We start from the raw sequence: 17,611 nt of genomic DNA, 5'->3' as shown, positions 1-17,611 counted from the left end.
CAGCATTATTCTTGGATCTGCCTTTCTTTTTCATCCCCTTTCTTCTGAGCCTAAAGAGATCGATCACATTTAGAAAGGCAGTTGGGTTTTCTAGGTTAGGGCAGATTCTGGACGCTTTCCAGGTGTCTTTTGGCGGCGAAGCGACTGCTCTCTTCTGCTGCCCTCAGCGCCTGGGTAGAGATTTGCCAGGGCCACCAGTAAGGGCATGATTTTCCAGATGACTCTTGCTAAAATGCACCAGGAAGAACTTCCCCCCACTCCATTTTGTTTCCAAAGTCAATTTATTGAATATTAAGTCATAAAGCCAGTGATCATAATTTTAATGAAAAATAACCTGTATCACTCAAGACAGAAAAGAACAAAAATACTCCTTAGAAACACTGCTTTGAAAAATAATCACATTAACTTTACACACAAGAATCCTTTCTTAAGCTTTATTTAAGAAATCGAGTACTATATAGTTCAATATATATAAGACACATCCAGTATTGTGTTCCTGATAGCAAGTGCATAGATTTTGTTAAGATATCATTTTCACTCGATATAAACGTTTCATGGTCACATGAAGATAATATTCCCAGTGATTTTGCCCAAGCATGAGAGGAGAAAACAGAACACAGCAGAAATAGTGAACTACAACAGAGATGAAAAACAAAAACAGCGAATTAGCAGAACAGTCGATTCCTGATAAGTGAATAAGCTGATTGTTTGGTCACAATGTTTTTATTCACTTATCAGGAACGATTCACAGTACATTAATGTTCACTGTGTTTCCTAGCCTGCCAGCTAAGAGTGCCAGCCCGAGATTGCTCGTAACTGCTGTGGGCTGTGCAGATATGTGGCTTCCATCAGCAAGGTAAACGTTGACAGGTCTGTCATTTCCCAAGGTAGTCCCTGTATGGCAAGCAGATACACCTTGCTGACACTGCAGTGGTGTTTTACAGAATCAAAAGGGTAAGTGTGAATTTAGGCAGGGACAAACTTTACAGCCTTAAGTGCTTAAGGGAACTAGCATTTTTGTCCCCTTCTTTGGAGAATTATTGTGTTGTTTTTCCAAAACAACAAAAAAATCTGGCTTTGTCTTTCCCTTCTTTTGCTTAGCATGAGTATTTTGCCTTGGTCAAATGGTGGACCTATATACTTATATGACTTAAATATTTAAAAAGTAAACACTTGCATCTTGGAAAGAATTGATCACCCTCTTTACCCTCTTCTCCCCTCCCTCACACCCTCCACCCCCCCCCCAAATAATAACATAACAAGAAAGAAAAAGAAATCACACCCATAGCCGTCTTTTCCCACTAATGTAAGCAGTGGGTTTTCAGAGGCAAACTGATGAAGGCTCTGATGAGATTTAAAGCAGAAGTATTGGCAGGAAGTCAGCTCTCATCTGTGCAGGTTTAGAGCTGGTGGAAGTTACTTCACTGAGGTGTTCGGCCTATGGGGGAAAGAGCCTCCTTCCCTCCGCCTCACCCGGCCCCTCTGTTGTTGAGCCGACTGGGAAAGACAGTCTAGGGGTCAGAGGGGCTGCCGAACCGGAGGGTGAGGAGCCTGAGCACCTGCAGGGAAAATCTCATTGGCGGCCAGAGGAAGGCTGCCGGTGCCGCGTGGCCTGAGTTGGGCAGAGCTTGTGCGTCTGGAGAGTTGGAGGCAGAGATGAGACAGGGAGCAGACGTCAGTGGAATCTTGTAAGAGCACTTGGAGCAGTCAGATTCCTGAGCACAAGAGACGGGCGGAAGAGGGAGGAGGGCCTGCGGCGTCAGCTCTCGAGGGCTACAAGGAATGGTTTTCTTCTCTACTTCTCTCTTTGCTAGCTGGGGTTGGGGCGACCGTGGGGGACAAGGCTTTTTACAAAATGTGCACTCATTCAGGAAGGAGTGTGTGGGTGCATATGGCCTTCCTGGCTTTCATTGGGAAATGGATGATATATTATGGAGACTTGGGCATGAGAAACTTTACCTCTTCCCCCTCCCATCCCACCGGACTGAGTAGAGCTTCCATTTGAGCCCTTGCAAGTATTTCTTTTCTCTTCCATTAGTTTTAATAATTAAAGCTGCTCCTGGATTCAGTTAGCTCTAAAAATAAATAATTTAAATTACTTTTCTATACATATCTATTGATTGATAGCAACGCATAGATTTAAATTTAACGCCTTTCACATCTATTCACCAGGTAAGTAAGTTTATTTTTTCTTCCCTTGAGAGCTCACCTCTTTCTTTTAAAAAATGTGACTGGTTTCTGAGAAGAGTTTGATGGTAATGAATGATATGCCTTTGGACTCATGGGTAGGCAGAAGAAACCCCAGCTCTGCTGCTTCTCTTCTGAAGGTTATGCAGCAAAGCAGAGCCATTTTTAATGAATGTTAAGAACTGCATACATATACCCAAGGGAAGGGGAGAGAGGGGCAGAGAGAAAGTGAACTATACCAGTGTGGTGAGAAGACCGGATAAGGTCTTGGCAAATCCAACTCTGTAGGTGGACCACAGAAATAAGTATAAATCCTGGAAGCAGTGGTTAAAATAGGCTGTTGTACATAAATTAGAGGCGGCTGGTGTGTAGTTTCCCCCTTCCCCAAATCAGATATTCACTTAGGTGGAATCGACTGTATCTTATTACACGACATATAGAAAAAAAACATACGTGAAACAGTGAGGTGTGTAGATGTATCACCAACATATAATGACTACCAACAATACAACACTCAGAGAGAGAAACAAGTATTAGGAAAATGGTTTAATATTGGAGACAGAAGCAAAAAACTGCATCACACAATAACATACGTTACAAAAATAAGTTTGACTGTTTCAACTACACGGTTATGTTCACAATGAGGACAGAAGAATCAGAAAAAACTTTGATCTAAACAGCAAAAAAGCAAACCCCTAAAGTTTTAACTAATACATTTATCCACTTAAAGTGACTGAGTACTTCTAAATCTAATTACCTTATTGTGTAACTGCACAATACAGAATAAAAAGTGAAACTTACCGCTGTATTTTAAGACAAAATTCTAATGCTAGATATAAGCAAAGGGAAAAAAGAAATCAAGCCAAAGTTTTTAATTCTCAAAAGAAAAGCAACTTTCTTTCTATCAACCAGAAATCAAACTTGAAATCAGTCATTGTCAGGGGGCCCACTAGAGTAAGCCACAAAAATTTCCATTTTTTTTTTAATCTCCAGTATAAAAAGTTCCACTGGTACAAAATGCATAAGTACAATCAGTTGTAGAAATAGGAAAGCCTGCGTATTTTTTTTTGGCTCAAATTCCATCAAACAACAAAATCCAAATGCATCAATAAAACAGAAACAATACTCAAATGGTCTTACAGTTTTCCACTAGGTTGCATTAACTTTGGCTTTTCTCAGACAATATTTAAAAACTATTTTGTAATTCTAAACAAAATGATATTATTAATCTACAAACAACAATTCTCACAGCACAAAAAAACACAAATACATTTTTTTTGTATGACATTATTCAAAAAGGTAATGAAACTACAGGTTTTTTTAAAATTTTATTTCTTCTTGTTAATTAGCACTTAAGATAATAAAAACAGAAACAGTAAAATGAGTCCAGAGTAGCACAAGCCAAAGAACTATAACCCCTATGGTGAAAGAAAGATGAACTTGTTACGCCTTTGAGGACTGCCATTTGATCGCAATTCTCTAATTTAGTTTAAAAATGACTATTGTCTACACTTGATTTTAAAAAAAGCAGTTTCCCTGTGTGTTTGTTTTTTCTTCTGGCACAGGCCCTTCGCACCCTTGCAGCTTTTTCCTTTTGATATTAAAAGAGAAAGTGAAGAAAAGGACAACTTGTCTTTGAGGAGGGTTATCTTTTTAGCAATGAAACATGCCCCCCCCCCCCCCCAAAAAAAAGGACTGTCCCTGTAACAGTACAGTCTTGGTTGCCTGCAGAATAAACACTCAGCTCTAAGTGCCCACCCTGAGCCTCTTGTCAAGTGCATTCAGCCCCTCTGGGGGAGATGCAGGCAGCGGGAGGAGGGCACTGGAGCGCTTCTGGCTTCAGTGAAGAAATGGGAAAAAATGGTTTAAGAAGATTTATGTATACTTGATAAGAGGTTCTGAATGAGACAGTCTAGGAAGTTCAAATGGTGTTGTCTTATGTTCTTATGGACGTATCTGTGTACCACCATATTATCATCTACACGAGAGACAGACAAGTGCGATGACCTCTGTTATTCAGCTGCTTGCTGCAGGAAGTACAAAATAGCCCTCGAAGGATGAAGGAAGGCCCCAGCAGTAGTAAACACGTGTGAGGATAATGCAGATCACTTCATTGTAAGTGCGTGTGCTGTAAGAAGGAGACTTTTTTTTTTTTTTTTTTTTTGCATCATTAGAGGCTAGTCCTTTCCATCCCAGGGCTATCGCATCCACACACAGTATTAAACCAAACAGGGTGGTGAGCGGGAAAAGAAGGAAGGAAATGGAGCCAGCAGTTTCTGAACTCCATTAGAGAGACAAAGAAGCTTCCAGAAAGGCAGGAGTGTGTTTGTTTTGGGACTGTGGGGATGACTTTGGGGTTTGTCTGTCAGGACAGCAAGAGACCTGCTCACATGAAGTGAATGTCAAAGAAATATGGCGCTTTAGAAAGTGGCAGCAGGAACGGGTGCTAGGTATTTGGTCAGTAACTGTGATGAAGAACTGAGTTTGCCTTTGATGGTCAGTCCCCTTTAGATGCATTCAATTCAAAAGAAACAAAAAGGCAGGGAAAAGGACTGTCAACTTCTAACTCCAGACACCTTGCTTATTCAGAGGTATCCACTGCACAATGGCTGATAAGAAACATTAATTTGGGAATATGTAAGAAACAAAACCAAAAATCCCTCAAAAGACTACCCCATCATCACAAAGCCGTTTAACTGGAAGGTATATGAAATTATTCTAAACTGGAACATACCGCTAACCTGATCTCAAAAGCATATTGAATTTAAGGTTTATTTAGGTGCTTGACTAGCTACTGTTCCCCTCAGAAGGTTTATCCAGTAAACTCTTTTTTAAAGTGTATTTTTTTCCTTCCTTTTGGCTCTCAACCAAAGGATAATAGTAGTAAAGACAGAAACAACTCAAAGATATATGCAGAAAAAAAATCCAAATTAGAAACACCCCAAAACAAACGAAAATGATGACAGCATAAAAAGTTAACATTCCAGATAGTGCTGGGTAGAAAGGGTTAAAAGTTCAAAACTTTCTCACCTTAGAGGTTTCCATATATCATGAAGAAAATACATTGTGAGGTTGCCGTCACAGCATTGATGTGCAGAGTGGTTAAAAAAGTGAGACATGGGCACTTATACAATGTCTTACAAAAAACATCATAGAGAAATAACAAACAATAACAATTTCAGGCAACAAGACCACAGGATAGCAAGTTAACAAACTTTTTAACCTCTTTTTTTTGTTGTTTTTTGTTTTTTAAATATTAGGGATTTATACAAAACACATAATAAAATACCCATGTTATCAAATTACTTCTCACAAGAAACACACTGAAGCTCTAGGAAGGAAGTACCTTTGGAATTTGGCACTATATATTTTCACTTTTTTTCTTGAAAAGAAAAAAAAAATCACATTTTGCTGAACACAAACACATCTAAATAGTCCACAAAAAAAAAAAAAAATGACATCAATGCTTTACAAGCCAACACAAAACTTACTCTGGAATAGGTTTTCTTTTTTCCCTCACGTGAAATTTTTTGTAAGCAAACAACTTTTTTTTGGAATTCTTTTTTGTTTTAAGTAAACCAATTCTAAACTTGTCTTATCAACAAAGAACATTAAGACCATAAGACTCATGATGAAACCACAACTTAATTCACAGAAGCACCAACGTAACACAGTTTACAGTAACCTTTCTCCTGTACATTGAAACAGTATAAAATATAGGTAATTTCATGTGCATTAAACCATGGATTGTCTAACTGTGAGTCAGTTCAGCAAAAGGTGACACAAATAGGTAGCATTTGCCCCAAAACAGGGTAAATATTTTTCTTATACTAATCTACAAAAAGTGGTTCTATATATATATCTTAATGAGAAAGTGAGCCACCTAAAATGGCCTTATCAAAAAACTTTACACTGCCTGAAAAATGTAAAAACTATTACAGACCTCTAGAGACTTAAAATCAGACAGTTTTTTTCTCAAACTGTTTTTGGAAGTAGTCTGTTAGAAACCAACATTCTGTGTCCCTGGACACATATTGCTATTGTTACCAGTGACCGGGAAGAATGCCAATCCCTGTATAATACTTTCAAGTCTGTTTTATGAAAAGAAAAAAAAAAAAAAAGAAACATTTTTGCCACAGGTTTTTTCCTATTATTAATTTGTGTAATAATAAATTTCAGTCTTGCATGAATGCAGCAATGTTTTTCACATTGACTTCCCAGAATTCATAGCTAGATGAGGTCACATGCAAATTTCAAAGGTCAAACTAGATCAAAGGTCAGTAGGAGAACCAAATATGATGTGAGGTCAGAAAGACATCAGAAACAATGACGGGACGATGAAACTTTTTTTTGAGACGCCACAGGGACATGCTAGGCAAACGGTGAACTAACGGGCATGAAGATGTCTAGGGAGAAAACAGGGAGAGTAAAAAGTTACACAGAATCTACGCAGCAGCAACAAAATCACTCTTCAGGGTGCAGGAGAAAAACTAATGCAAATCTTAGGTCATTAGGGAGTCTACGAGCCATCCACGTAATTTGCATTTCTTACGCTCTTTATCCACAGCACAAAGGAACCCAAGAGAATCCATCCGGAGAGGGAGAGGGGATGGATTCTGGGTGTTTTGGGGTGAGGGGCTGGCAAGGGATGGGGGGGAGAGGGTCCAGTTTCAACGAATGTAACAGATGGGGAAAGTCAGACGACTGAACTGTAAACTAGATAATGGCAGTTACGAACAAAATCATCAGACAGATACAGACACCGAGAGGATAAAGCATGGACTTGAGGCCTAGGGTTCAACGGTGAAAAAAAGCCCATTCCTAGAACGATTCCTCTAGAGACTACTTCAGAAGGATCTGGCTAGCACAGAGAGCTGCTCTTTAGGTACCCAATAAGTTAACAATAGGCAATAAATAACTTCCATTATTTCTGAGGCAGTAAAAATTTTGTACAAAAATAGAAATGCTTTTTTTACAAATAAAATTTACAGGCCTGTGGCTTTCTTTTTATGTAGTATTTATGTATTACTTATTTATTATTAAATTTATCTTTCAAGAAACATCAAGTATTTTCACTCATTTTTAATTTTTAAACCCTGTAGCTTTAAGAAACAGATCTCTAAATCTTTTTTTACATTAATCCTTTCTAAAAACTAAAATAAAACAATAACAAAATAGACAACCAGTGTAATAATCTGACCAATAAATGTCATGTTTCTTTGAACCCTAAAATAAAATCCTACTTATTAAAACAAACCAAATGTAGTGGAAAGACATTTTGTATTGTTTTTAAGTGCTTCTCCTGGCTTTTCTCTCGCGCTAGGCCACCGCCTTACCCTCTATGAACAGCTGGCGCCCCTCTGCGGGGTGGGCGCGGGCAGGAGGGGCGAATTCTCCAGGCAGTGCTCTGGGGCACGGGGTGGGGGAGGGGGAGAGGGGGGTGGGTCTCAGAGTTAGAATTGCACGTTAGCCTTTGTTTGCCTTTTAAGTTCTTAAGATGTCATTTATTGTGTATGTGTTTTTCTTTAAAAAAGCAAAAAACAAAAAACAAAAAAGGTAAAAGGAGATTCAAATTGCAAAACAAAGGAGAATACAGTGGCACAAGTGGAGGAGGAGTTTACTCGATAGAAACAAGGTAGCCGAGTTTATGGCGAACTGGGTAGGGGGCCGGGAGGGGGTAATGGAGGCCTTATTGTAAAAATAACCGTCTCTCTTGGTAAAAGTTGGCAATGTGGTCCTCCTCTGCCTTTCCTGTTGAGCCCAGGCTGGCTCGTGGGACTTACCCTAAGAAAGCTAAAATAAGAGCAGGGAGCCTCTGGGGTTAGGATCAGTAAGGTTTGCTGTCGTTTTTGGAGCGCTTCAGCTGGACCTTCAAGCGTTTCATGCCAATCTGAAAGCCATTCATAGCCTGGATAGCAGCTTGCGCAGACACGGGATTGTCGTAGCTAACAAAACCTGGAAGACACAAGCGGAAGGAGGGCGGGAATCAAGACGGAGAGGCAGGGGAGCAAAGGAGCGTGGCTGCAGATGCTAAGTGACACGTGCCCAGCCTGCGGCCTCGGGTCAGCTCTACTCAGTTCACGGACTGCAGGTCACGTTTTAGGGGCAACACTGGGAACATCCACTGAGAAGCAGTGGAGAAGCTGGCTGGACCGGTAACTTGCTATCAGGAGAACAAAACCCCTCCTCCTAAAGCTAAAATCTCAAACATTGAGTCAATTTAGTCTGTTTACTGATTTCAGTCAAACCTGTTTGTGTTTCAAGTCCCTTAGAATCCTGAAAGAGCCTCCAGTACGTCAGTAAGTGCTGCTCCTAGAAGCAGTGGTATAAATATTCTAGGTCTCCAAGGGCCCCCAGAGGCTCACATGCCCCAACCAGGCGAGGTTTAAAAGCAGGATAATTAAGGGAAGGGCTGGATAACCGGTATGCTGCCCAAGAACCTGACTGTTTCCATTCCAATTCTCCATGTATACAGGACGGGGTCAGTTGGTGAGTTAACTCGAATAATTTCTACTTGATTTTTACCACTTGGAGCTGTTACTGAGAGGAACCAAGGGGCCCAGGGGAAATGCTGTGCCGTTCTCCTTATCTCGACTTCCATTTTCAAAGCTCCAGTGAATTCAGCGGAATGGAAATTGCTACCTTGTATCCCCAGCTGTCCTGGAGAATAAACAGTCTAAACAGCTCAGGGCTTCACAGCCATCCTGACATACTTCCCACCACCTTTCTCTGTGCCAACACTCAGACGCTTCTGACGACCACCCAGGCTCTGCCAAAACCCAGAAACAGAATTCTGACCACATAGTTTTGTTTCAGCACTGGGGGTGGGGGTTACATGCAAAAGTTTCTTTAGTTAACGCTAGTGCAAAAGTATTGTCCCTACTTACTTTTGTTGTTGAAAGGAAGTTATACTGATTGGATTTCAGCTCTGACCATCCACTGTTCAGAAGGTCTTATACCAAGTTCTCCATCTATCTACTATTAAAGTATAAAGCCAAGGAGAACATTCCTTTACAAATTAGAGGAGGAAGAAAGGGACATAAATATACCTTTAGCAGAGTTCTCAGCTGATAAAAATAGGCATACAGTATAAGCAGAATAGTTTCTCATAGGCTGCCTGCATGCAAAATGGTGGTTTAAATTTTTATTAAATTTAAATTCCCAATAAATGTGATCTTGAATCTAAGATTTTTGCTGATTTTCTCCTTTCCTCCTAGGTCTTATCCAGAGGTAGCAAGATGATTGAAGAATGGAAATGGGTCAAGGGCAAAGTGGATAACAAAACCTGGCCAAGAGCTTAGGATGAAGAATGGGGTACCACGTTATGACTAGCAAACCTGGGACCCCAAGAAGTTAGGCTGTCTGACCGAGACACCTACGTATGGGATGTTACAGCTTTTTAATAAAAACTGAAAACATAGTGCATAACACTAAATACAGTTGTCTGATGCATTATTATGAACACAGTGGTTAAGTAGTTTGGGGGCTGATATAATCTCTTTTCAAGACAGTAAATATTTTCTCAAAATCAAACCATGAACTACAATCCTTTTTCTAATCTCCAAATAAGCTCCGGACATTGTTTAGCGATGAGGACTGTAAATGTCTGGCTCGAAGCCTTGTTCAGGGAAGCTCCCAATGGGGAGCTCTTACTGAGACGTGCACACACCCTATATAACAACTTACTTTCCATTTCACTCTCTCATGAACCATTACAAGGGCGTTTATATACCTGTAATGGGTTCAGGCTAACAGCCTTTCCATTTGGATAAAAATAGTGACTTGAAATGGCTGACACGCTAATTCCCCCAACAACAGAGGCTTCAGACCTTCCTGGGTGACAGCACAGAAATCAGAAGGACGTTACGCGAGTGGAGTTTCGGAAGCCAGAGCACTCTCCTTAGACTGGCCGCCCATCGCCGGTCAGCTGAGCGCCAAGTCAGAGTTTGTGCCTCTGCAAGAGCCGTCCTCACCTGTCCTTGGATGCTTTCCTTTTCACCGTGCACACTTCTATTTGTTCTCCTCTGCCCACATCTGTTCTACTTTGTTTTGTTTTGTGCTACTCTTAGCACCTATGACCAATGTGAGTCATTAAATCGGAGGAGTGATTAAAGCAAATGTTACATCTCAAACTGGGCCAGAACTTGCCAAGTGAGAAATATATACTCTGAACATTCTAGCCTCTAAACTACTTTGGGGAACACAAGGGTTCAAAAAATAAAACAAGAACTAGATTTAATGAATGTTCTCCTCCTCTGTAAAACACTAGGGCATGCAGTGAGCCTGCCATACTCTCTCAGGGAGCAAAAACGGCCCAGGGAGCCAGAGTCCGGGCTGCCTGACGAAGGAGACCGTGACAGCTCGGGCCACCGAGGAGCTGGGATGTCCAGTGTTCTGAGAACACCTGCATCTCCCGTGCTCTCCACCCACTCAGGCAGCCACTGCAGATCCCAGCATCCCAGCACACCGCAGCACTTCATGTCACCATGAGCTAAACCAGCCACCGTCCGTCCCCTGGGCTCGCGGAGCTGCAATGTTGGGCGTGGCCTGAGCACACCCCTACTGTGAAGGAGTGCGCGTTGATTAGTGTGTTTTTATGTACATCCAGATGCTGAACAATAAGCCCCCAATACAGTGTGCTGCCTACACCCACAGGGTCTGAGTCCCAGTGGACCTGGAAGGGTGTGGAGTTTGCGGCAAAGTGTCTGCAGTGGCATCCTGTATCAGGAGTCTCAACTACACTACGGTCTGTAAATTACTTCCATCCGGTGAAGCCTGTGGTTCAAACTGGGGGGCCCGAAGAGACTGCTGCTGGTCAACAATGAAAGGGGATTAGTTATAGGTAGTAAGACCCTTGAGTACAGTATAGAGCATTACCTACTATATGGACATTTAATTTCCCAGATCTTTCCTTTTTCCCAGGTCTTTTCTCTCTTTTTGATGAGATGACTTGGCCCAGTCTGCTTACATGGATCCAGACAGCCTGGGACCGCCACACACACTGAAGGCCCTATCCTGGCATCTCAAATACTGGCCATTATATTTTCCTTCCCATGACTCCTTACTGGCAGTGCACTGTATATTCTAGCTGGGTTTCTTTTGCATACCAAAGCACTTGCTCAGATTGGTCTGTTTGTCAATGAAGACTTTAGCAGAGATAACATTTCCAAAAGGCATGAACATCTGCAGGATGTCCTGGTCTCCAAACTCCTGTGGAAGGTGGTAAATAAAGAGGTTTGCACCCTCTGGACCTAAAGAGGGAAAAAAAAAAAAAAATCAGAGTAAGGTATTCTGCACTTCTTAATTCCCAAAGCCTCTTCTTAGGAATGCTTTAACAACAGATGGGCTAAGCACGTGGCTTTCTCTCATACGGAAAGAGATGGCTACAAGTCCAGTGCTGGTATGTCTTTTAGGACAGGAGTCGTCCTTCACATTTTCCTGACTTCCAAAGAGACACCAGTTAAGAATGGCTTCCTTTTCATCGATAATCTGTGGGTCACATTTGCTTACTGCGCGTGAGCCCGTATCTTCAGTCTTCCTGGGCGTGAAGGCAGCAGACGAGGGGTAGAGTGGGGCAGGAGAATGCAGGCGTGGGTTTTCCCCACGTGGCCATGTTTTATAGTACATAGTATATATTCTCTCTTGGATGCAGTGTCCTGTGTATTCTAAGCAAATTGCAGCAATTTAGAAGTAATGAATGTAGCAGTAATGCTGCTTGGATTTCTCAATCATTTACCTAATTATCCATCCAGTTCTGATTTGGCAGATCTCTTAACACACAGTCTAATAATCATCTTTCTTAGAAATGACTGGCAATGAGTCAAGGCAGGAAAAAGTAGGTGCTAGAGTTTCACAACTGTGCTCAGAATTACACCACTGGGAATTAGCCTTGCAAATTGAGCGCCTGAGGTGCACAAGCTGGTCAGAGACTAAGCGAAGCCTGGTTCTTCGCTCTTCACCATCACTTCCAGAAATACAAGGAACAAGGACAGAGTAGGGGCGATCTTAGCTACACCGGACAGGAGAGCCCTCTTAAGTTCCTTTCCATTTCATTCTCCCATCTCTCCAGCCACCTGCAGAAGAACTAGCCGCAGCTTAAAGGAAGCAGAAAGGAGGGAATCCCAATGATTACAGCAGGTAATCACCTTCTAATATGTCACAGGCGAGAATGCTTTCCAGGTCAGAGGGTGCTTGGGGGAGTTGCAGATCCTTCCCCAGATGGTTCTGGGGAGGCCTCAGGGCTGGATGCCTCTAGGATGTTCTGGGCATGGTGTCTGGGAGGGAAGGGAGCTCATAAAACTGGCGAAGTTCCCGGGACCTTGACTGACTTTCACAGGAGAGGAACCAGGACTGCCTGCTCCACTGGGAAGCCCCAGGGGACAAGGTGCCCTGGGTTCCCAGGGGCTGGGGGGAGAGTGTCTGTTTGTATGGGCCAAAGAGAAAGAGAACTGGGGTAGAAAGAACTTTGTAAAAATAAAAGGGATAAACATCTTTGCAAAGAAAAGTCAAACCAAGTTTCTTGCCACACACACAAACAATCATAAAAGAAAAAAGTATTCTAATGAATGGGACTTTTCACAAGGAAATCTTGAGGCAAATTCCTGAAGCCACAGAGATGAAGCATTTCTTTCTTATTTAAGTGTTAACATGGCCACTTTAATTTTCTGTATTGCTCACAATTTCCAGGGGCATGGCCATGTTCCAGTGCAAGAGACACAGTTTGTATTTAAAGGGGCACAATTACAGGGTTAGGTCCCCAGATGTTTCTTTGTTTAAAAAAAAAAAAACTCTTAAAAAGTCAAAACTTAATATAAGTAGATGCAAAACCACAACACTGGAGGTGGGTGTTCTGAGGGCCACTACGCATGTGTGTGTCCCCTGCAGTTTGTCTATCAGGCAGATCTGGTACTGCCCAGACTGGATATGCCTTCTAAATAGAAGGTCCAAATGCACAAATGAGGATTAATGGGGCCCAATCGGAATTGTGAAGTCATCTCACCTCCTGAAGCCTGGGGGGAAAATGCAATTTTAATGCACTATGACAGATCACTGGCTATGCCTGGATACTCCTGGCCTTCTCAAATGCAGTGCATTCTGAACGTATCCAGGCCAGACAGGGGACTAAGAAAACGGGAAGAAGGTAAACCCAAGGAGGCTGTCTTTTTCCTCATCACCAGGGAGTACTTGGATTTTGCAAACTGCCAAAGTCATTAACACTAAAATGAGAAAAAGGTGACTTGGTATGGAAAACCTCTTAATATTCAGTGAAGGAGGCTACTGCCATAGACACCAAGGGTAAAGAAACAATTTTTTGAGGGTTCAACCTAGGTATCTTCCTTCCGTCTCCCTTCAGTAAAAACCTGCTGACCAACCACACGTTCCTCAGACCTCTAGTATACGTGACTAACTTGCTAGAGCTCGTTCAGTTGTATCATTGGTCCCAGTTGGCTGGGTGTTCATGTTCCGATTTCTCATAGGGCACCTGATGTAGCAGAAAGCACTGGGGGTGTCTGTATCAGACCGCCAGTTGGGATCTGGAGGCTCTACCTAATTCTGTGTGTGTGACATGCCTCCTGCAAACAGAGGGAGATGGGAAGGGTGTGAAAGAGCTCAGAGGATATTTAGGAATGGCAGGATACATGGTCAGCTTGCCTGAATTTAGATCTGTAGGGGTGCCATAACCCTTCAGAAGATTTAGCTGGGGAAAATATTAAAACCATTTCTTTACAAGGCCAGACTGGTTCACTTTCCAGTCGGAAAATATATACCAGGGTACACGACTAAATACATCAAATTGACTCAACTCTCTTGATTAAAGAACAGAACTATGGAGTAGAAAATCTAAAACTTTTATTTAGTAGTGGAATTCATCATGGGGTCTTTCCTTTGCTTCTCAGTATGACCTGCCTTTCAAATTATGTTTTAGTTAAGCTAATGTTAAGACGGTTTAAATTTCTTGAGCACAGGTTAACAGGGTGAGAAGAAGGTGATGAGAAGACGGAAGATGATTTAAAAAGACCTGAACAAACCTGAAACACCATCAAGCACTAACCCATGCTGCTGGTAGCCCACATAGCTAAATATAAATAATCTGGAGCGGGCAGTATTTATTTTGAACTATTTTACATTAATCCCAGAGGATTAATTATTGCGCAAGCAGTGCCTAAAACTCAAGGCATAGAAATTTAGGGCAGTGAGCTGGTGTGAAGCAACTTCCGGGCCCAGACCTTCTCCTTAAGCTACTGACTTTCGACTCTGCTGGTGACAGATGTTTTCTCAGTGACCCAGGTTATACAGTTTGCTGTGAGGCCCTGCTGGGTGAGGGAGAAGTGACCAACACTCTCTAAGACGCACGTGGGGGAACTGGCTTTTATGGTCTCTCCTGAGGACACGGTTATCTGACAGGACCCCTCCTACCACCCTCATTTGTCACCATGGTAGTCAGACCTCAGACACAGGGACCTCAATACAGGCTTTCCTTTGGGAAGGCGAGGTATTTATGACATGGGGTCTCCACACGCCCGGGGAAAACACAGTTGTCTGAACAGTTGTGCAAGTTTTAAAAAAAATCAGTAACAGTCACAGCTGAGAGGAAAGAGAAAGTTGAAAGAATGAAACTCAGATTTTCAACTATCTTCCATTTTTAATGCTGTTACATATAAACAGAAAAATATCTTTCTTTAAAAAAACAAAAACAAAAACACACGAGTATCTTTAAAGCTGTGTCCCTTTTACAATTCCTAACTTAAAAAGAAAAACCCTTCTATTTCTTATAGGACACCATGTTTAAAGTCAAAATATTCAGACAAAAACCAGTGTGGAACTATGGGGTGAGGATATAGGGGCAGGGAAAGAAATTTTAAAAACATCTTCAGCAGTACTTCCCTATTCTAACTTCCTTTCTTGTGTTCAAAACAAGTCAGAAAGAGAATAAATATCACAGTGCAGATTCTGCTTTAAAAGCAACTTCAATCAAGGAGGAAAGAAAGAGACAAGCCCTCCCTATTCGGGCCAGCTCATTAACTGCTTTATAATTAGCTTTCATTTATTCTTAGCATTCACTTCCTGATGTTTATTTTGCCTTACCGGCAGAGAAGCAAGGCAATCAATCACTTATTTGCTTCCCCAGAAGACCCCTGATTAAACCGAGACTGAGTCAATCCTAAGAGTGGATTTTTTCATTAACCTGGAAACCATCGCGGACTAAGAGGCAACTCCACCATCACGGGGGACGTGGACTGCAGGAAAGCTGGGCCGAGCCCACAGGGGGCTGCATCGACCCACCCCTTCCTCTAACGAGGAGTCTGTGTTGAACGGGAGAAACGAGAGGTGGCCCTGCTGATTCGGGAGCGGGGGCTCCCGGCAATTTTTTGATGGCAGCAATCGCTAGGTAATTGCGTATGGCGCACAGAGGGTGAGGAGTCCGCCTGAACAGGGAGAGGAACAGTATAGCTAAATACGACAGGAAAGAAGACTGGAAGGGCCTGTCAGATTCCTTTAAGAAAACCCAAACAAACATGAGTAGGAGAAAGAAAACAACTGCTTTCTCTTAGGACAGTGGCTCGTGGAAGTTCCCTGGAGCTCTGCTCTGGGCGCGAGCGCCGCCCTCCGGCCCGGGCCCGGGCACCTACCTTCCTTCTGGCTGCCGGCCGCGCTCTGCTGCTGCAGCAGGCTCTGGCTGTACAGCGTGGGCAGCGCCGCGGCCGCGTACTGCTGGATCCCTGAGTAGGCCTGGGTGAGGGCGTCCATGGTGCCCGCCGTGCCATTCGTCAAGCCCGTGGCGCCAAGTCCTCCATTCAGAGCCGCCATACCTGAGAGCATTTGAGCAACTTTACAAAAAACCCAACAATAGAGAAGAGAAACAGCACTTTTCATTAGTGCTTTCCAAAGGAAGTTAGAGAATCATTTGACACAAGTACGACAGCAAGTGCATGCAGCGAGCACAGCAATTACAGCAACAGGAACTTACAGACAAAACCATGAAGTAACAAACTGTAATAATGGCAGACACACAGACGACCACCGCAAACCCCTGAGCAACGGTAAGCCTCACTCCCTAGGCCGGTGACGGAATTCATCGAGGCACCACAGGGAGCCAGTGCAGCTGCGATCCAGCAGCGCGCTGCTGGCAAGGGCTGGGGTTCTTTCTGAACTAGAAGCCTTCTGCCGCTTACAGCTTGAGAGCATGTAAAAAAAACACTAGTGGCAGAGGCCTGTGACATCTGTACACTTAACCCACTTACTGGGCTCTTTGAGGAGCCGTGGGATGGCCCCAGGGTTCGAGGGGGAAGGACAGGATTGAAACTCCTCTCCCTTAAGCTATCTGATGAGGAAACGGCAGAGAGCACGAGCTCTGTACTCAATAAGCCAGTGAGTCACCAGTTCCATTGACCGGCTTGCTCAACAGCTGAAGGACGCTGTCAGGGACGAGGACCTGAGGGGAGCCTCGCTGATGATGAAGAATGAAGGTGCGGGGAAAACGCGGCTCCCTCCCCTCGGTGTAGCTACCTGAAGCTGCTTGTTCAGTACGAAAGGCTAGAAACGGGATGGGGCTGTTCTCAGCAGCAAACAGACGCACGCACAGACAGACACACACACACACACACGCACACGCCTGAATGTTAATCAGTGCCCGTGGAACTGGGGTTTCCGCCAATGAGAGCACCTCATGCCATGTGTTTCAGTCAACTGAAGTGACCCCGTGTCTGAAAAGCTGGATCCTGGCTATTAACCCATGTGAACTGCATGACGGCCAGCACACTTTTTTGACTTTTTTCCTTGTCTCCTGGCTGCTCTTTTGCTCTATGATGGTTGTTGACTGTGTCACTTTTTCCCTGAATACTGAGTCAAAACAAGTAATATTTTATAGAGTGTGAACTTTTCTATAAACTCAGGAAATGGAAGAGGTGACATCATAATTGCCTTGAGTTCCCTTTATGATGAAGACTTTTTTTTTTTTTTTAAAGATCTGTTTATGGGAAGAACTTAGTGAAAACATTAATGAAAATCTTGAAGGAATTAGGGCTATTAAGGCTGTTAAAATAGCAAAGACGGTTAACTGAAAAAAACTGTAAGAAGTCTAATGAGAATAGAGGACAACTAAGATGAGGGTGCTTAGAAATTACACAGAGGAATCAAACCCCAGCATCACCTCAGCATCCCCACCCACAGGACACAGGGGCGGGGGGTGTGCTTACCCCATCATGCTTCTCTGTTCTTCTGACACCTTCATCTCTTAGATGAAAAGGACTACACACGAGATAGGAATGAGAGCACGGCCTAACAGCAGAGGAATCTCATGGAGCCTCAGGTCTGGTGTTCTCCCTGGGGGGCTTGAGGGGACAGAAATGGGCCTTGGGTGACGTTTGGGGTGGGGCTGGAGTGTCAAGGAAAGCCTGGGGGCCATGAACATGGAAAGCCAGCT

General features: G+C 43.1%; 1 protein-coding gene across 12 annotated transcripts in view; it reads right to left on the bottom strand.

The window, feature by feature from the left end:
• Nucleotides 1-420: 420 nt before the first annotated feature.
• The window catches only part of CELF2 (CUGBP Elav-like family member 2), a 531,606-nt gene continuing 514,415 nt past the window's right edge, over nucleotides 421-17,611 (bottom strand). For 7 of the 12 annotated variants that reach the window (XM_082449744.1, XM_082449746.1, XM_082449741.1 and 4 more), the window contains 4 exons: nucleotides 15,819-15,998; nucleotides 11,295-11,438; nucleotides 7,971-8,142; nucleotides 421-6,593 (listed from right to left, as the gene is read on the bottom strand). In XM_082449744.1, the coding sequence (XP_082305870.1) occupies nucleotides 8,015-8,142; nucleotides 11,295-11,438; nucleotides 15,819-15,998 (452 nt within the window). In that variant the 3' untranslated portion in view covers nucleotides 421-6,593; nucleotides 7,971-8,014. Of the gene's footprint in view, nucleotides 8,143-11,294; nucleotides 11,439-15,818; nucleotides 16,017-17,611 lie in introns of all 12 variants that reach the window. The other 5 variants (XM_082449743.1, XM_082449736.1, XM_082449745.1 and 2 more) reach the window with 2 other exon arrangements.

Source organism: Balaenoptera physalus (assembly GCF_965194825.1).
Source record: "Balaenoptera physalus genome assembly, chromosome: 2".
Classification (NCBI taxonomy): Eukaryota; Metazoa; Chordata; class Mammalia; order Artiodactyla; family Balaenopteridae; genus Balaenoptera; species Balaenoptera physalus.
The sequence above is the reverse complement of the archived record's forward strand: the minus strand, read 5'-3'. Positions and strand labels throughout refer to the sequence as shown.